This window comes from Dama dama, chromosome 21, assembly GCF_033118175.1.
Source record: "Dama dama isolate Ldn47 chromosome 21, ASM3311817v1, whole genome shotgun sequence".
Taxonomy (NCBI): Eukaryota; Metazoa; Chordata; class Mammalia; order Artiodactyla; family Cervidae; genus Dama; species Dama dama.
The window spans coordinates 2,890,950-2,910,720 of NC_083701.1; the positions used below are offsets into that span (position 1 = coordinate 2,890,950).

Consider the following 19,771-nt stretch of genomic DNA (forward strand, 5'->3'; position numbering starts at 1 on the left):
GTCAGGTCCAGGCCTGCCCTCCTCACACTGTGGGAAGGGACGCGGGGGACTCCTGCCTCTGACATTGCCCCTCCCTGGGCCCTTAGGCCCAGCCCACTGACAAGCGGCATTGAAATGCAGAGCATGCAGTCCCACTCCCTGCCAGTCTTCCAGACTAAAGGAGCAGGATGGTTGGGGCTGGGGGCAGGGGCCTGGGGACCGCCCACGGATCCTGCCTACCAACTCCGCCTGCCCGCTGGCTCCCCCATCTCCCGTCCCTTGCAGGCCCAGCCTCCCCTGGGTGCCCTGGGCCTCACTTTCCTCTGCCATGTCCAGTCTGCGCCCCCAGCCCGGCTCAGGTCTGACAACAAGGCAGTGAGGCCCAGCCCAGTGAGCAGGACCCTGCAGAGCGATGCCCTTTCCTGGGGGCAGGGGGGAGACGAGGGCGAGACGGGCTCAGATCTCCAGCCTCTCCCTGCTCACCCGTGACCTGGGGATGGTAACCCTGTATGCCCGGGGCACTGCCATCCTCACCAAATGGGAGGGAACCACAGAAAGGAAATGCCAGGCAGTGAGGGGTCCAGCAGAAGAAGGGGCTCCCTTCTTCCAGTGAATGACCAGTAGAGAAAGAAAACCCTGGCGTGGTCGCATCTCTGCTTGCCTGGCCGTCTGTCTGTCCCCTCATGGTCACTCACTCAAACCCGCACAGGCCTCCCGACCGGCACAGGGCCGCTGCACAGCCGCCAGGCCAGCTGCACCCACGGAAATGAGCCCGGCTGGGCTGAGGGCCCCACCGGCCCCTGCTGACCAGGGTGACCCTGATGGGGAAGCAGACCCAGCTGGAGGCCTGGCCTGGGGGGAGGCGAGGGGCTCAGTCCGGGCCAGAGGGGCGGGGGTCCGTACCAGCACGACGGCCGCGGCCGGTCCCACGAAGGCGTAGAGCAGTCCCCCCTCCAGGGAGAGCCAGCAGCTGGGGAGGGAGGCAGGCTGGTTAGTGGCCAGACATGACCCCACCCAGGCACAGGCTGGGCACCACCCGCTTCCAGGCGGGCAGGTGCAGAGCCCAGAAGAGGCAGGAGGAAGCGAGGACGCTGCGCGTGATTAATTCTTTGGCTTCGCAACTCGAGGGAGCCCCCAGGCGGCTGACAGGTGAAGTTCACAGGTGGAATCGGTCCAGAGCAGGGGGTGCCGGAAGCTCTGACGGTCCCCCTCCCCCAACTCTCCCCCAAGCCTGGGCTCCCCACCTCGCCCTGCAGGGCCTCCCCAACCTCACGTGCCGACCCTCTCTTGGCATCATGCTAAAATGTTGGGCTGGGTCCCTGGCCTGGAGTTCCTCCTGCCCGCTCACCCCAGACAGGCCCCGGGGTCTCAGCATCGGGCCTCCTGCTCACGGGAGGACCTGGGCCCTCCTCACCACCACACTTACTTCCCCAAGTCTCCTGGACACCCGCCAGGGGGGCGCCCAGGAGCCCTGAGCCCAGGGAGGGCTGCTCTTCTTCCTGTGCTTTCTGTTTCATCTGCCCTGAGCTTCCGTGCTATCTGCCAAACCCACTCATCTTCATCCTTCAGAACCCCACTGCAACATCCCACTCCCGCCTGATCTGTCCCCAAGTTGGGTAGACTGGTGTTCCTTCCTCCCAGCTGTGGGGTCAGTGTCCACATGTCCTTCCCGGTACTCACAGCCCCCACCCCCGCCAGGGTCCTCCGTCAAGTGCAGGGCATGCCTGCCCCAGGGCCCGGTCACGTCCCGGCCCCCTGGGCTCCCCAGGGAGCCGGGCCTGTGTGGCCCCTCCTCCTGTCGCCGCTCTCTTCTTCCCCACAACCACAGCCACGGCCTCCCAGGCCTCAGTTCTTCGCCCCACACCCCAGGAAGCCACACGGCGTCCTGGTTTGGCATTCAAGGCCCCTGGACCTGGGCCGGCTGAGCCTTCAAGGCCTCAGTGACTTCATCTGTGAGACAGCCCCACCGCGCTCCATCCCGCACGCCCCCAGGGGCCATGTGCCGTGCAGAGTCGCTCAGTCGTGTCTGACTCTTTGCGAACCATGGACTGTAGCCCGCCAGGCTCCCCTGTCCATGGGATTCTCCAAGAATACTGGAATGGGTTGCCATGTCCTTTTCCAGGGGATCTTCCCAACCCAGGGATCGAACCCAGGTCTCCTGCATTGCCGGCAGATTCTTTACCATCTGAACCCCAGGGAAGCCCCAGGGGTCATACAGACTCCTGAAGACCTGGGTCCTTTGTCACGCAGACGGGAAAATGGAAGCTCTGAGGGCCTAAGCAGCTGAGAACAGGGGGGCTCCTAGCACCCAGGGCCTGTTTCTCTTGAGCCTGCTGCCCACCACCAGGAGGAGCTGGTGGACAGCGGGAAGGGGGCTACCCTGGGCCTGGCCTCCAGCTCCCAGGGCCCCCGCTCTCGCCAGGCTCTGAGATGGGTGCCCAGCCAGCCCTCACCTTCCAGGGCGGCGGGAGGGTCTGGGGGAGCCGTGCGGCCTCCACCACGTCCCACCCCACCCCAACTCACTAGTTCATGGTGCTGTACCCTCTGGCCTTGGTAAATCCCACGGAAATAGCCACGACCAGCGCAGGGAGCCCTAGGGGAGGAGCAGAAAGAAAAGGTGTCGGGGGGACCCCCACCGTCTAAGGCCCAGCTCTGCAGGTGGGGGAGGGAGGGGACAAGGCACCTCTGAAGCCCCTGAACAGAGGGTGAGACTGAGCCCGTGAGAGAGGGTACACGAGGTGGACAAGGACGAGAGCCCGCAGACGGGGGCGAGGGCAGCCAGGTCAGCACATGAGACAGGAGGCCCAGCCACCTCAGGACTTCAGGAAGGAAACGTTTCCCATCGTAAGTATATCCTGGACATCGGCTGGGACAGACTCACACCCCCAGGTTATTCCTCACCTGGCACTCAGGTAGAGCCAGGTGACCCCCTGGAGGTGGAGGCGGAGGGGGCGGGGGGGACTAGGAGCGGGCCGGGCGGGGGGCACCCCGCCGCCCTGCAGCGCTCACCCCAGCCCAGGCACAGGAAGCGCTTGCGGACAAGGCGGTTCCGCAGGCGGCCCGTCACGGCCATGTAGGACTGCCAGGCCTCGGTCAGCACCCAGCAGAAGGACGACAGGAAGAAAAAGTGCAGGAAGGCGGCCACCAGCGTGCACACCACCTGCAAGGGCAGGCAGGCGGGGAGGCGCTGCTCACCTGGCCCCGTGCCCACGCCGTGACCTGGGCGAGGCCCCAGGCAGGACGCCACCCAGGGCTCACCCGCCCCACCGCCGGAGACGGGCTGTGCACCCTGAGGCCCTGGGGCATGCTTGCCCGACCCCACTCCCAAGCTGCCAGGGACAGACACCCCTGCTTCTCCCTGGCTTCCCCACCCACTCGCAGACGCCTCAGAGGCCGCGGGACCCCACCTACTCATCCGCTGGCGACCCCGAGACCACACAAGGCACAGACAGGCTCGGGGGGCCTGGGACCGATGCTGGGCCAGCGTGCTGGAGCTTGAGCGGGTCATCTCACAGCACCAGTCCCACTGGAGACTCCAGACACCCAGTCCCCACGCCTGGCCAGGGGACAGCCCCTCCAGGCTGAGCCGCGGGGCTGCTGTAGCCAGAACAGTAAGGGCTCTGCCCTTGCCTCAAGCACCCCAGGGCCCGGGCCCTGCCACGGAGCCTCCCTATCACCGCCGACGGCCATCCCCGGGCACAACGGAGGCCGCTCACCTTGTTGCGGGTCTGGGTCTGCCCAATGAGGATGAGCGCGTTGGAGGAGATGATGGACAAGCAGAAGTTGATGAGGATGACGGAGCGCTCCGAGCGGATGTACCTGAGGGCGAGGGCGGGTGGCATGCTCGGTGCCCAGCAGGGTCTCAGCTCCACAGGAGCCGGGTGCCGCAGCCATGAAGGCCGGGCCGCCTCCTCCCTGTGGGGCCCTGGCCTCCACCGCATCGGCACCGCTCCTCACATCACTGACTCGGCAGGGGCCACGGGGTCCTGACCACCCCGCACGCGGAAGGAGGTACTTTGCAAACCACAGGGGCTGCAGGGGAGGGTCCGCCGGGGCGCCAAGCAGGCCCACGGCGGGTCAGGGCGGACGTCCGAGAAGGGGCTGCTGGGAGGGGCGCCGGGTATTTCAGGGTCACTGGTGCCTCTGCCCTCGGCAGGACGGGGGCACGGCAGGAAGGCACGGCCTCCCCGCCCACCCCGTGGCTGCATCGACCCCTCCTCGCGGGCCTCGGCTGCGGTCATGCTGCCCTTGGAGCCGACACACTGGAGATGGGGCTGGACCCAGTGGGTGCGGCAACCTTGGCTTGACCCTCGGTGAGCCGCAGTCCCAACCCCTGCCCCTCGGGGCCCGCTGGGAAGGAGTCTGCGCACACACACCCCCACCCCAGGGCTGGTGAGAGAGGGATGGGGTCGCCCCCCACACCCCAGGGACCAAGGGACCAACACCGGTCAGACAGCACCCGGGCACGGGGGTCCGTGGTGGAGAGGCCGTGCGGCCTGGGGCAGGGGGCCGGCAGAGGTTCCCACCAGACACGTGCACCCAGGCTCAGGGCGCGGCCTGGCTCATCCAGGTGATGACAGGCCACAGATGAGGAAGTCAGGGTCTTGGGGCCCAGCAGTCACGGGACAGGGTGCTCAGCTGGGCAGGTCCCACTCAGAGGGCAGGAGGGAGCAGGGAGCCTTCTGTGAGCGGCCAGTGGGCACGGGGCTGGGAAGGAGCAGGAAGGCCCAGCCCCCTGGCTGCCTCCGCACCCCCCACTGTCTACCAGCATCCAGGGGACTGCAGGAGGGGAGACTGGGGGGTGACGACAGAGGTGATGGATGGTCCTAACTGGGAAGGTGAGAGGGAAAGACGGCTCTGGGCTCCCAGCCCACGGCCGCCCTGATGGGAGAAGCGGCAAGGCGGCCCCAGTCACCCCTTCCTGGGGACCACCCTGGCACGGGGTGCAGTCATCCCTTCCTGGAGACAGTCCACACCGCTCCACCCCTACCCGCGGAGGGTGCCACCTCCACCGATGGGAGGACGAGCAAGGCAGCTGCAGTCACCCCTCCCGGGGACTGCCTGTCCCCCCATCCCCCCCGCGGGACCGTCCCCCCATCCCCCCCGTGGGACCGCAGTCACCCCTCCCGGGGACCCCCCGCGGTCACCTCCACACAGAGACGTAGATGATGATGAGCATGAGCAGGGTCAGGGACGACACGCCGCAGCCCACGATGAGCGTCACCGACGGAGCTGCCACCTTCTCCATGTTCTGTGGGTCCGGGGGACGCAACAGAGTGAGGGGGCGGGCAGACCTGCGGGGGACGCCGGGGAGCCTGCCCGCCCCGCACCCCCCGGAGCCCCCATGTCCAGCAGTCCTTGGCCACACTCCCGCAGCACCCCGAGCAGCCCCCAGCCCCGGGCAGTCCCCGGGGGGGTCTCATCTCCTGCCAAGGACAGGGTCTCTGTCTGCACCCCCCACTGGTATAACTGTGTGGCAAGCCTGGCCACAGCGCCCCCCCATTTCAGGGAAGGGACCCCCACCCCTGTCACAGGCGAGGTCACCGAGGCAGCAGGTCCACACCTGCCTCGGGCAGCTGTTCCTGACCCCGTGGCTCTGCAGCGCCGGCCAATGGCAGGGACCCGGCTCGGGGGGGAGGGGGGTGCCCTCAACACCCGCCACAGACCCCGGCCCTCCACCCCGGCCTCTGCAAACAGCAGCTGCCCCCAGAGGCCCCCGCCGCCTCCACGTGAGACCTCCCACGCTGGGTGCCCCGAGTTCACCCCCAGACTCTAAGCCTGGCCCCGCCGCTCCGTCTGCCCAGATGTCCAGACGCGTCTCAGGCCCCTCTGGTCTTGGCTCGTCCCATCCCAGGGGCCCGGGGCAGCCCTGAGCTCCAACCAGGCCCTTCCCACGCCTCCCTGTGTGCACCCCATGTGAGCATGACCCCCAGGCGGGTGGCCCGCGGGTGCTTGCTGAGGAAAGATCTCAGTCCGTCTATGTCTGGAACCCAGAGACAACCCGGGGGCCCTGCAGCCCCTCCCACCCACCCCCCACCCAGAGGAAGGAGGAGGTGAGTCCTGGAGCCGGAGGGAGGGGCCGGGGGGAGGGACCAGGGGACAAGGGGTGTCTGGTGGTCCCCCCGCAGAGCTGACCCCTCCATGCCCCGGCCCAAGTCTAACCTGGCTGCCACACTGCTGACCCCGCACGTGCAGAGCGAGCCTCCCGCTCGCCTCCTGAAGCCACGGCCGCCCTTCCTGCCCCCAGATGGGACCTTTCACCCTCCTCGGGAGTCCGAGGTCTGGAGGCTGCTGCACAGGCACCCCAGGGCCCACCCACTGGGCGCAGCTGCTCCCGCCTGCTCCATCCACAGCCGGACGGCCCTTCCCCACACCAGGGCCCCCGTCCCCACCCCGGGCCACTGCTGGAAGCACCTGTCTGTCCCCCGAGCCTGCTGTTCTCACATCTGGGAGCCCCCCTCCACCAGGCCCAGCACAGACAGGCGGTCAATGTGACTGGCTGAATGAAGGGAGCCGGGGGAGGCAGGCTCCTGGAAAATTGAGAAAGTCGTTCAAGGTCAGCCAGGCCATCCACTGTCCCCAGGGGCTGGCCCGGGTGAGGCTCTGGAACTAGCTCCTGCGTTTCCACACAGGGAGCTGGAGGGCCCTGGGGAAGGGGGACTCTGGGCTCTAGCCAGCACCCCTAAACTCGCTGGGCAACCTCGGGGCCCTGGTCAGCGACATAAGTCACAGGTTGCAGAGCAAGCGGCTCAGGCCCGCTCCTAGGCCGCTCCGGCCCCGACCTCCACGGCCATCTGCCTCCATCTGCCCTCGTCAGGCCTGGCAGCCACACACCCATCGGCTGTCCACCTGCCCGCCCGCGCCCTCCTCCTCTCTGCCTGGCTCGCCTGTCACTTCGGACAGCCCCAACCCCGCAGGTTCTCAACAGTGTGGGGAAAGCACAGGTGACAGAGTGGTGGGCAGGGTGTCAGGGACTTCAAGGTCTTGCTGGGAGGGCTGGACCGGAGACCTTAAACGTGAGAGACAGGCCCCAGTCCACGAGGAGAGCAGGCAGAAGCAGGCCAGCCTCCTGCTGGAGACGGGCTCCCTCACCACGCTCCGCGCCGCCCCAGGGCCTTTGCACAGGCCAGTCCCCCAGGGCTTTCCCTGACCTCCACGCAGTTAGCCCTTCTCTCAGCTGAGCTGTCATCTCCCAAGTGGCTCAGACAGTAAAGAATCTGCCTGCAGTGCAGGAGACCCGGGTTCGATCCCTGTATGGGAAGATCCCCTGGAGAAGGGAATGGCAATCTACTCCAGCAATCTTGCCTGGAGAATCCCATGGACAGAGGAGCCTGGCAGGCTACAGTCCATGGGGTCGCAAAGAGTAGGACACGACTGAGCGACTCACACTTTCTGCGCTCCTCGCAGTGAGGACTGGACAATCACTCTGAGCTGGCCCCTCATCTCTCTGCCATCCTCTCGCCTTGAGTCTCTGCAGGGTGTCGGCCCCTCCCCCCCAGGCCTTTACCCCTTTGTGGTCCACAGGGTCACTGTCAGTTTCCACCAGGTCACCTCCCTACTTCCAGTCTTCTCCCAAACCATCACACACCCTACACACCCTGACCTTCTTTCCTAGGCTCTGTCCTTACCCCAGCTCTGCTCCAGCGCCGCACGTGGCTCACAGCCACCCACACAGACGAGCCCTGACCCCAACACTGACTGACTCCTGGTCCCGGTCACACTGAGCCGTGACCCTGGTGGGGCTGGCTGCACAGCTCCGGGCACATCCCAGAAGCGATGCCACCAGCCGCTGGGCGCTGCAGACCGTTTAGCACACGCCAGGCCGTGTGGACGCCGCCAGCACCTCGCCAGGTTAGGTCCCCACCCAGCCTCGCCCCCTCAGATGCAACTCAGAGTGGTTACTCAACCTTCCCGTGGTCACAGCCTGAAACAGGCCACAGAGCCAGGACCTGACACTCAGCTGCAGGCAGGGCTGGGGGTGCGGGGACGCCAGGGTCTCGTCTCTTTCCCCCTAGGATCTAAGCCCTCCCTGGCTCCTGGGGTGTGACCACAGCACCCCTTCTCTTCCATCCTCTCTGGGGCCCTTACTCTGGACTCCGCTCTGCACCCCAGGAGCACAGCCTCCGTCGGCTCAGACGGACCCCATGCCCAGCGCACAACCTCCACTCCGTGGGTGCAGGCAGGCGGCGCCCACCCCCATAGCCCAGCTCCCCGCTGCCACCACCCCCTGCCAGCTGGGTCGTTCTGCCTTCACGCCGGTGGGACCCCTCTAGGACCGCAACCCTCCTCACCTCCCTCTCTCACCACCCAGCTCCACTGACCTCGGCATGAAGCTCCTTGCTGGAGCCCCTGCCCCTGTCTGGCAGGCCCTCCAGACCCAGCCCCCTCCCCTTCCTCCTGCTCATCTCTGCCTTTTTCAGCCTCCCAGAGGCCGCAGTCGCTCCCCCCACGAGCCGCTGTGAACTCCCGCTCACCCCTCAGGGCCCTGCTGCACGCCTCCTCTCGTGCCCGTGTCCCGAGCCACCCCCGGGAAGGAAGGAGGCTGGGGCGGAGCCACCAGAGCGGCCCTCTCTCCGCCTGGGCTGTCTCTCCAGTAGACGCCGCGCCCCCTGAGGGCTCAGCCTCGGGCACGCAGAGGGGTGGGCTGCCCAGAACAGCCTCCCTCTTGCTCTCAGCCCTTCCCCATCGGCACCTCTGGGGTCACCCTCAATGGGGCTGGAGCCAGCTGGGAAAAGACAGGAGAGTGGCGAAGGCTCTGATGGCAGCTGAGCACGAGGTGGGACGCCCTTCTGAGCCACGCCCAGGCCTCCGGGGCCGCAGCACATGCCCCAGCCCGCTACTCTGCCATCTGACGGGAGGACCCTGAGGCTCACAGCAGTCCATGGCCGAAGCATGGCTCTGTGGCCGCTGAGAGCTCCCGTACCGTGGGATTCAGCTGACTCTTCTGGGACGTGGGGACGGGGTGTTCCGCCTATATGCAGACCAGGCCACCGCAAGCCCCTCTGACTGCAGCTGCTCTCCCCCACCCAGGCAGAGCCTAGACCTCTTCACAGACCAGAGCTCTGCGCTCGCATGAGCACGCTGGCACACTCACCCTCGGGAGCACCAGTGCCAGGCCAGATCTTCCTAGAAAGGCCCCCTGGGCCTCAGGCTCACCCCTGAGCTCCACCAGCGTCAGCCTCCCACCTGCCCCTCACCTAACACGCTCTCCTTGCTGGGTGCCCCGGGCTTGGCAGGAGACCACCCTTCCTGGATGCGGGGGCCTTCCCTGCTGCAGGCCTGGCCCAGGAAGGTCCCTGTCAACCGGCGCAGCCCTTGCAGTCACCCTGAGCAGCAGAGGCCACCTCTGTTTTCCAGGAGAGGAAACCGAGGCTCAGGGGGACCGAGGGCCAGTCTACAGCCACCACATGTGAGGGACAAGCTCATGTTTCAAGATTAGAGCAGCACTGACCTCCTGCGGGCCAGACCTCGGACTTGGAGAGGGGGTCTGGGCGCTGCACCTTGCTCCAGAGCCCCCCGGCGCCTCCCGTACCCCCCAAGGAAGAGCAGCTCCCGAGGCAGCCCTGCTCTGCCTGCTGAAGCTGCAAAGGGGACCCAAGGGAGCCCCAGCGCAGGGGGCTGCTTCCCTGTGCAAAAAGTCACCTCTTCCAGGAAGCCCCCAGCAAGGCCCTGGCTGCTCTCCTCAAGGCCAAGCCCCTAGAACCAGCAACACCTACAGTTCTGTCACGGGGACAGCCTGAGGGGGACGGCACTCCGGGATCTGGGCCAAGAGCACAGACCCGGGTCCAGCAGCGTCGCCCCAAGATCCTGAGCAAGCCCCTGCCCCCGGCGTGACTTCCCTGCTGGTGGATGGAAGAGTTATAGGCAAAGACCTCTAAGGTCTCACCCAGCTCCTACCCTCCAGGGGGTCCTGGTGGACATCGCCCGCCCTCCCCACATCCCAGAGAACAAAGGAGGGGGCAGACTGCTCTCAGAGAGGCCTGGAGCCATCCTCCACATGGAAACTAGGGTTCTGTGATGGGGGAGCGGTGCCACCCCCATCCAATGAGGGCCAGCTACCCCAAACACCCCCAGATCGGTGTCCCCCTCCCTGTCTGTCCTCCACATCTGCTGCCTGAGCACCCTCCCACGCCAGGCCTGGGGCTCAACAAGCAAAGACCCTACCCCTTGCCTCCTCCGGGGGCCTAGTGACCTGGCTGGGGACCCTGCTTTCCTGGGTCCAGTGAGTGAAACTTGGCCCTGGGCAAGAGCACACCCCAGCCCGGGTTGGCTGGGCCCAGCACCCAGGGCCCCAGCCAGTGAGCTGGCCCCAGATGCCGTCGCCATAGAAACTGGCAGCCCCCACAAGAATCATGGGAACAAAAAGGAGGCCCCTGAGATGATGGGGCCTTCCCAGGGAGGGCTGCGGGCCTGGGCCAAGCCCAGCACCCTCTCCAGCCAGGACCCCTACCTGGGGACGAAGGCACCTCCGAAGACCAGGGTCCATTTGGGGTGGGTGGGGAACGCCTCCAAGGAGGGTGGCAGCTCCTCCCCCTCCCTCTTCAGGGAGGGCCAGGACCCTGCCAGCGGCTGGGGGACGGACCCTCACCAAGGCACAGCATTGACCCGGCTGTCCCTGCCAGGCCATGCCTTCCTGCAACCCCAGCGCCCTGCTGGGGCTGCCCATCTCCCCTGAGCACCGGCTCCCTCCAGGGCCCTCGGCCCCCAAGGAGAGTGCGGAACACTCACCCGTCAGTCCCTCCCAGGAGCCCCAGCCTGGCTCCTTCAGGGCCAGACCCCAACTCCACACCGCCACCCACTCGGCTCCCCACCCGCCCTCTCCAGAGGCCCGAGCCTCTCTGGCCGGGCCACGGGGGGCATCGGGGTGCAGCCGCCCCTCCCGGCGCCGGTCCTGGCGGCTACCGTCCTCCCCGGAAGCCCCTTCTCCGCGCGCCCCCACCCGCCCGCCAAGCGCCCGGCCGGGGTCTCACCGCGTCGGCGCTGAGCTGGGCTAAGATGGCGAAGGTGGAGAGCCGGTCACAGAGGCAGCGCGTCCGGAGGGCGTCGAGGGGCACCGTGCGGCAGCCGCGCCACGACCAGGGCCCGAGCTGCGGGGGGGCGGGGGAGGAGGGTCTGGGGGGCGGGACACACGGGGGGAGGGGAGACAGGGGCGGCGTGAGCGGCGGCCGGCCGCGCCCCGGCCCCGCGTCCCCGGCCCGCGCCCGCACCTGCGCCCGCCGCCGCGCGCGCCCCGCCGGCCCCCGGAGCCCCGCGCCCCATGGCCGCCGCCGCCGCCGCCGCCGAGCCACGGGAGAGCGACTCGCGGGAGCGCGGGCCGGCGGGGCCGGCGGGGCGCCGAGCCCTGGCCCCGCGCCCGGAGAGCGCCCCGCCCCAGCGCCGGGCAGGGAGGGGCGCGTGGGCGCACGTGGAGCGGGGCGCCAGCCGGGGGCCGCGGCGGCCTGCGGTGCGCGCGCGGGCCGGGCAGGGTGAGGGGCGCCCTGAGCCGCCCGCCCCCGGGCCTCGTGTCGAGCTGGTGACCTTGGGGCCGCCCCGCCCCCACAGCCACCTCCCGGGGCCGGGCCTCTTCGACCAGAACGTGCCCCCTGGCGTCTGACCCAAGGCCCTCCTGCTGTCTGCCGTTAGGGGTGGCGGGTGGCGCGGGTTCCCTTGAAACCAGCACTTGGTAGGGTCTCAGTGCGCCGAACTGAGCTACTCTGCAAACCAGTCGCTGTTGATCCAAGTTCCCCATCCCCAGGCCGGCCCACTTGTTCGGCAGCATCCAGCCAGGCACGCCCGCAGAAGGTGCCCATGAAGGGTCCGCCCCAGGGCCCTCGGCCTGCAGGCTAGGGGGCTCCAGGCTGCCTGAAGAGCCGAGACCGAAACGGTGGTTCAGGAACCACAGCTGGGAGGAGACCTCTACCCCTAGGGCTGAAAAAGACTCTCTCCTGCTCACAACTCAGACCCTGAGTCTGCCTGGGGGGAAAATTCCAGGTCTCTGTGGCCAGGGTCTACCCATGGCCAGCCCTAGATCCCTTGGCCCCAGCCCCAGCAGTTGGGAACTGCAAGGAGCCTCCAAAGGCCTCAGCCTGCCTCCCCCATCCCAGCCCTTTGGTATGGGGTGAGTGACTCCGCCCTGCACCCCTCCAGGGAAGCCATGACCCCTGCCCCACACCAAGGGGGCCTCTGCTCAACACCTGGATGCAAGCCACCACCCTGGGCTACCTCCTGGCTGCATCACCTGGGAAGTCAGGTACCAGCCGGAGCTTCAGTTCGCGCGTCTCTAAAACGGGGAGGGGACAGTCCAGAGGATGACACTGGGCACCCATCCAGCTGCCCTCCTCCCCAACACCTACATGAGAGCTCAGGAAAGCATAGGGGCTCGGCCGCAGGCATCCCAGAACCCAGAGCAGCTTGTGCTGAATTTGAGATGTTACACAATCTCCTTTCTGAGCGTCAGGCCCCAGGGGAGGAGGGACACGCTCTGGGCCTGTTGGAGGCCCTGGAATCTGCTCTTCTCTCTTCACTTCCCCCACGGGGAGGGACCTGCCCCTATTTTACAGAGGAGGAGAACTGAGGCAGCCCAAGGTGACCACTAGGCAGAGGCCAGACCTTGGCTCCGAGGGGTGCATCAGGGTTCTGTGGCCCCAGAAGATGCCTCCCCACCCACACTGTCTGTTCATCTCTGAAATGCAGGGAGGGGAAGGGATGTCCCTCTCTTGGGCACTGGGGCCCGAGCCCTGGGGGCCAGAGTTTGGGGGATCCAAAACTCTTCCATCTTAGCGGCCCTCCATAAGGACGGCCACGGGAGGGTCCTGGGAGCTTCCACCTCTTTGGCTCCCGACCACGCCTCTGCCTGAGCCTGCCCGCCTTGGCCCACCTGAACCCCGCTAGCGTCTGCTGAGCTAAGTGGAAGTCACAACCTATCAAGGCCTCGCTAGAGACCCTTCTCCCCTTCCTTCTCTGGAAAAGAAGACCTCGATAGCCACAGGACCAGAAAGAAGACCTGGGTGATGGAGGATGGGGAAAGGGAGCGTGGGGCCCTGCAGAGTCCTGGGAGGCCCAGCCTGGTCCTCCCGCCCCCTCGGTGAGGGGATATAGAGGCCTCACTCAGCTGCCCTGGGCCAGTCACACACCATCTCCCTCATTCCCCAGCGTCACACAGGACAGGGGTGCAGAGTACTGGGCCCCAGCTACCCCCGGTCCCTCCCACCCCTGGAGTACCCTGTCCACACCTGGGATGGCGAATGCAAGCCCTGAACCAGATGCCAAACGGCCAAGACAGTGGAGGCCAGAAGTCCCGAGACCCCAGGCGCTCGGGGGAGGTGGCCTTCCGGGGCCGTTCCAGCCTGGAGGCAGTACCTCCATCTCTCATGCTTGTCCGCAATATCGGCCATGTGCCTGCTCCTAAAAGCCGGAGTCTGTGGCCAGCTGGGCTGTCCTGGGTTCAAATCTGAGCTCTAATGTCTACCGCCCAGGCATGGACGCTGTCTTGGCCCTCCTCCTCTGAATGGAGGGGGGACCTGAACCCAGCTCTTCCGCCCACTGAAGGATGTTGGGAGGGTCGGCAGAGGACAGCACCCCAGGCCTGAGGCGAGGGGAGCTGGGCTGGCTGGGGCCAGCAGCCTGGCAGGTTCCCAGGCGGCGCTGGCGGGTCTGCTGGGCGCCAGGCTGACAGCTGCCGGCCACCTCCTGGGAGAAGGCCAGCCCCGACTGGTGGCTGGCCCCACAGGGCTCCTACCATGGGCACTAATTAGCTTATCAGCCTCCCAGAGGAGGGGAGGGCGAGGGGCACTGCCCACTGCCGACGGGCTCAGCCTCAGACCACGGAGGGCACGAGGAGGCGTCTGCCCCAGCCCAGGTAGCCGGCCGCTGGGGTGGGCAGCCTGGGAGGTGAGCGGCTGTTCGTCTTGCCCAGACCCCGCAAGACTGTAGGCGGGCTCCCTGGCACCTCCCCACACCAGGGCCCCCTGGACTCCAGCGGGCCAGGGGGAATGTGCCTGGGCTCCTGACATACGACACAGGGACGGGGACCCGCTCCTTGCCTCTGCCCCACCTCAATATTAGTAGCTTCATGTGCATTTTGTCATGCAATCTTTGCAGTGATCCTCAGCTCAACTGTGTAGATACAGAGATCGCAGCTCAGAGTAGTGGGGTGATTGCCAGAAGCCACACAGCATGACGACAGAAGGGCCCAGATTCCAGGTTTTTATCTGTCTGATCAGCCCGTACCCCCCACAAGGCCTACAGCATCTGAACCGCTGGGCTCTGAGAGGTGAATCTGAAAGGGGCCCTCAAGGATGGCGTATGGCCCATCCCCAGGGCGGAGCCTGGTCGGTGGAGGCCCTCAGCTGAGCTCTCTGGGCTGGGCCGGGCACAGCAGGGGACCCGCGGGAGCAGGATGGGTGGGCAGACGTCCCTGACAGGGGGAGCCTCGCCAGCATCCCAGGCACACCCACCCTGACCTGGGAAAGCGCGGGCACGCTTGGCCCTCCTCCTTCAAAAACCTCTCGGACACATCCTCAGACACCCACCGCCTCTAACAGAAATCCCTCCTGTTGCCGTGATGCCGTTACCATCTCTGCAACAAGGCAGCTCGTTCCCTGCGCGCCCTCTCTCCGACCGCTCCATGCACTGGAGACCACTGGCCGCCTCTTCACTGAGCTTCAGAAACGTGGGAATATCCAGGTCACAGAACCATGCCCCCCTTCCTGGGTCCAGGCCCAGGGAATCTGGGTGAAGGACACCTGGTCCACCCCATCCCCCAGGTCCTGAGCCAGAGAAGGAGCTGGAGCCGCGGCCCCTCCCGGCCCGAGTGGAAGCGAGGGTGTAAGGGGCACTGGGCCCCTCAGAGCAGAGCTCCCAGAGAGAGGCCGTCTCTGCCCCGTGAGACCAGGGCCTCCAGGACACGGCAACACCTGCCCTATCGGACCACAGCCCCCAGGACAGGGCTGTGCCCCCCCCTCCCGCATGCGCCCTCGGAAAGGTCTGGCACTGCCCACCCCTCTGCAGGCCACCAGTTTCTCACCGCGGGCTCCTCCCACCCTGGTCCTGCGAGACCCCGTGTCACCAAACCCAAGGGACAATCCCCGTTCCCTTTACTTCAGACTGAGCCAGCAACCTCTACACACAGTCTCCGCTGTGCGTCCTGACCCTGAGCTGAGACCTGAGCTTCTCCTGGCTACCCCTAGCCCCTGAGGCCTTGGGGTCAGTCCTGAATACACCCCACCTCTTCCCCCCACCCCTGTGCCAGCCTCAACCACCAACCTCGCTCCCTGGGCAGGTGGCCTCCCGTTCCCACCTCCCCACCCACCCACCCCTGCCCGCCCCAAGTGGTCCTTGAGAACGTGTCCCCCAGTGGCTGTCTGCGGCCTGCACGCCCGTCAGCGGTACCTGGCTTGGCTGGCTCATCCGCCATGCCCGCAGCCACAGGCCCAGGCCCCGGCTCTCACAGCAGGGCTGTCCTGACCCGTGACCTCCATCGGTGGCTGGAGGGTCCTCCAGCCCTGCCCAGTTTTCCCACCGCGTGTGATGGGCCGATGCTCCTGCTTGCGTCCTCCCCTGAGAGGGCAGGAGGGGGGCCCGGCTGGCTCTCCCTGCTGCTCACACCCTGGCGGGAGCAGAGCACGCAGCCGAGACTTGCTGTGGGTGGGCAAGCGAGGCCCTGCTGCCTGGAGGTGACCCCCAGGCCCTCCGTCCCTGTGGCTTACACCTGCAGACCCACGGGCGTCTGGCCTGCCTTGCGGATGTGCGAGAGTCACTGCTGCCCCCCAGCCTGCGGCCGCCACCCAGTAAGACCCACCCCCCCCCAGCCTCTGCCCTGCCCTCTGCCACCTGTCTGTCCCCCACTGTCATTTGAAATGTGCCAGGACACGCTGTCCTCTGCTCAAGACCTCCCCCAGCTCCCTCCTCACTCAGGGGCCCACAGCCCCAGGGACTGCCCCGTGAACCCCGCCTGGTGCAGCCCCACCTCACTCAGCACCCGGGCAGGGGCCCCACCTTATCCTGGCGCCCAGGTGGGGTGGCTCAGAGAAGGCAGCCTGGGGAGTTAGCTGGGCCCCACCCAGCTCAGGAAGCCCCGCCAGGGACCTCCCCAGGGGCCCAGTGTGGATGGGAGGAGGCTCAGCCTGTGGTACCCACCCCCCGGCCAGCTCCCTGCAGGGAGGGGGGTAGCACCGGGAGCTGGAGTCGAGGAGCACTGGGGGCCAAGGTCCGTTCCCCTCTTGGGCAAATTCCCTCCCGGCCACCCAGAGCTGCGGTGCCTCCTCTGTGAAGTGGGCACCAGCGCCCCCCATGTGATGTCCGGGGAGACCACAGGCACACCGTGCCCAGCATGGGGCCCCGCGTGCTCCTGGCACATGGGGGACAGTCATGGAGAGCTCGGCCTGCCCACCCATGGAGCCAGGGCCTTCGGTGTCTTCAGGATGCCTCCTGCCGGCCCACGGAGCGGGTGCTATTATGGGACTGTGCCTCAGGGGGCCTGGGGTTTGATGGACTAACTCACACTGGAGTGTGAGTGACTCATAGGTGTCCTCCCACACAGCAGAAAGAAACCAGAGTGGGCACAGATCACCCCAGTGAGAGAACAGGGAGTGGGCAAGGTGTCTCTGCAGGCAGGGGTCCCTCAGCCTGGACTTTACGCTCCCCAGACCACCCGTTCCAGGCACAACCCCTGCGGGATCGTACGGGACACATCCAGAGTGCCTACCTCCCACCTCCCCCTATTGACCTCTGATCCACAGATCAAGGCTTGTGAGGAGCCGCCTCCTCCAGGGAGCCTGCTGGGATAAGCAGTGAGCTCCCAAGTGTTGCACCTGGCTCCTTCACCAGGTCGTACCCTGCTGCTGCGCTGGTGCTGCTTTTCTGGGTCCTACCTCAGCCAGCGGCTGGAACTCATAGTGACCGTCAAGCCCTTCCCACCCCCAGCCCTGGCAGCCCCGCTTGCATGTGCCAGCCCAGAGGAACCAACACAGGCGCCTCTCCTGCCTCCAGGTCTCCGTCTCAGCCAGTCCCTCTGACCGCACACTCGTCTGTCCCCCGGCTGACTCAGCCCCGCCCTTCAGGGCTCCCTTGAGGCACTACCGGCTCCAGGAAGCCTCCTCAACCTGAGTTCCTCCTCAACATGTGTTCCATGCCCAGGCCCCGTCTCCCCGTCTGGCCACTGAGAACCCCCAGGGCAGGCCCAGGTCAGCTCCATCCCTTCTGGGTTCAGGGCCTGGGGACCCCCAGGGGACGGATACGTGTCAGGGCAGAGCATGCCCGTCCAGACTGCACCCCTGCCCACGGCTGCTCTCGCAGTACTGACAGGGTCTCGGGCTTGCTCAGCATCCACCAGGTAGTGACCGGGGCCTCCGGGGCGCCTTGCGTTCCCCACAAAGCTGCGATAGCCATCTCCTGGCTCTCAGCTGGTGCCGCTCCCTCTGAGTCGGGGCCTCCAGCCCCAGGCCCGCCCCAGGCTGGGAAACCGGCTGTCCTTAGGACCTGGTGGTTCTTCACTGACCGACCCACCTGCCTGGGCAAGGCCACCAGGGCCCCTGGTGAGTCTGGGCCTGGAACTCCCCAGCCCTGCCAGGAAGTCCTCTGGCCTCAGCCCACCTGCTGACCCTTGCCGGCTCAGAGTCCATGAAGCCTACCAGAGCCTTGGCCGTCCACTCAGACCTCCGCCCACTGCACCGCGGGCCCAGCTCTGTCCGGCCTGTCACCTGCCCCCACCAGCCGGGGGGCCATGCCTTGACGCCCCACTCTCATGCTCCAGGCTGGTAGGTCACTCGCTTTCAGGATGCGAGTCCCTCGCCGGCCTGCTCAGGCCCTGTGCTGGGCACAGGCACCTCCAATGGCCACTTCCTTAGCTCCAGGAGACGCCAGACCTCACCAGCCTCAGCCAGCCCAGCTTCGTCTCCTCTAGGACACCCTCTCCTCTGCCCGTGCACCCAGTCCTCTCATCTCCCCGGGCTGGTGTCTGACCCTGTGTGCTGCGGTCGGCCTCGAAAACTGTGCCACGGGCGGGTCCTGGTTCCCGGGAGGGGCTTCAAATCCCCCAAAGAGCTGACAGCACTACCACCCTAACTGTCACCACGACCTCCACCCTCACGGCTCCCACTGAAACCACCACCAGCATCAGTAACATCACCACCAACGTCATCGAGAACACAATCGTTACCTCCGCCACTGTCACCACCACCAACATCAACACCAGCATTCCATTATTAACAGCACCACCAGCTTCAAGAATGACACAATCACATCACCATATCACATCATCGGACCATCATTACCACTACATCATCACCATTTGTTGTTCAGTTGCTCAGTCATGTCCAACTCTTTGAGACCCGTGGACTGCAGCACTCAAGGCGTTTCTGACCTTCACTATCTCCCGGAGCTTGCTCAAACTCATGTCCATCGAATTTGTGATGCCATCCAACCAACTTATCCTCTGTCGCCCCCTTCTCCTCTTGCCCTCAATCTTTCCCAGCAGCAGGGTCTTTTCAAATGAGTCAGTTCTTCGCATCAGGTGGCCAAAGTATTGGAGCTGCAGCATCAGTCCTTCCAATGAGTATTCAAGACTGATTTTCTTTAGGATGGACTGGTTTGATCTCCTTGCAGTGCAAGGGACTCTCAAGAGTCTTCTCCAGCACCACAGTTTGAAAGCATCAATTCTTCAGCACTCAGTCTTCTTTATGGCCCAACTCTCACATCCATACATGACTACTGGAAAAACCATAGCTTTGACCATGGACCTTTGTTGGCAAAGTGATGTCTCTGCTTTTTAATATGCTGTCTAGGTTTGTCATAGCTATTTTTCCAAGGAGCAAGTGTCTTTTAATTTCTTGGCTGCAGTCACCATCCGCACTGATTTTGGAGCCCAAGAAAATGAAATCTGACACTATTTCCATTGTTTCCCCATCTATTTGCCATGAAGTGACAGGACCAGATGCCATGATCTTAGTTTTCTAAATGTTGAGTTTTAAGCCAACTTTTTCACTGTCCTCTTTCATCTTCATCAAGAGGCTCTATAGTTTCTCTTCACTTTCTGCCATTGAAGTGGTATCATCTGCATATCTGAGGTTGTTGATATATCGCTCAGCAATCTTGATTCCAGCTTGTGATTCATCCAGCCTGGCATTTCTTATGATGTATTCTGCATGTAAGTTAAATAAGCAGGGTGACAATATACAGTCTTGACGTACTCCTTTCCCAATTTTGAACCAGTTGATGTTGCATGTCCAGTTCTAACTGTTGCTTCTTGACCTGCATACAGGTTTCTCAGGAGGTAGGTAAGGTGGTCTGTATTCCCATCTATTTAAGAATTTTCCATTGTTGTGATCCACACAGTCAAAGGCTTTAGTGTAGTTAATGAAGCAGAAGTAGATTTTTTTAAAAATTCCCTTTGTTTTTTCTATGATTCAGTGTATGTTGGCAATTTGATCTCCAGTTCCTCTGCCTTTTGTAAATTCAGCTTATACATCTGGAAGTTCTCGGTCCATGTACTCTTGAAACCTAACTTGAAGGATTTTGAGCATAATCTTGCTGACGTGTGAAATGAGTGCAGTTGTATAGGGTAATTTGAACATTCTTTGGCATTGCTTTTCTTTGGGATTGGAATGAAAACTGATGTCTTCCAGTCCTGTGGCCACTGCTGAGTTTTCCAAATTTGCTGGCATAACGAATGCAGCACTTTCACAGCATCACCTTTTAAGATTTGAAATAGCTCATCAGGAATTCCATCATCTCCACTAGCTTTTTCGTAGTGATGCTTCCTACAGCCCAACTGACTTCACACTCCAGATGTCTGGCTCTAGGTGAGTGACCACCC

The 19,771-nt window shown here is 64.8% G+C and overlaps 1 protein-coding gene across 1 annotated transcript in view; it reads right to left on the reverse strand.

Annotated features, from left to right (window-relative positions):
* The window catches only part of ADGRB1 (adhesion G protein-coupled receptor B1), a 62,395-nt gene that overhangs the window by 15,938 nt on the left and 26,686 nt on the right, over positions 1-19,771 (reverse strand). The window contains exons 17-22 of the mRNA XM_061123094.1: positions 10,950-11,091; positions 5,127-5,230; positions 3,696-3,798; positions 2,989-3,139; positions 2,503-2,572; positions 883-949 (exon numbers count right to left, since the gene is read on the reverse strand). Of these exons, the coding sequence (XP_060979077.1) occupies positions 883-949; positions 2,503-2,572; positions 2,989-3,139; positions 3,696-3,798; positions 5,127-5,230; positions 10,950-11,091 (637 nt within the window). The remainder of the gene's footprint in view (positions 1-882; positions 950-2,502; positions 2,573-2,988; positions 3,140-3,695; positions 3,799-5,126; positions 5,231-10,949; positions 11,092-19,771) is intronic.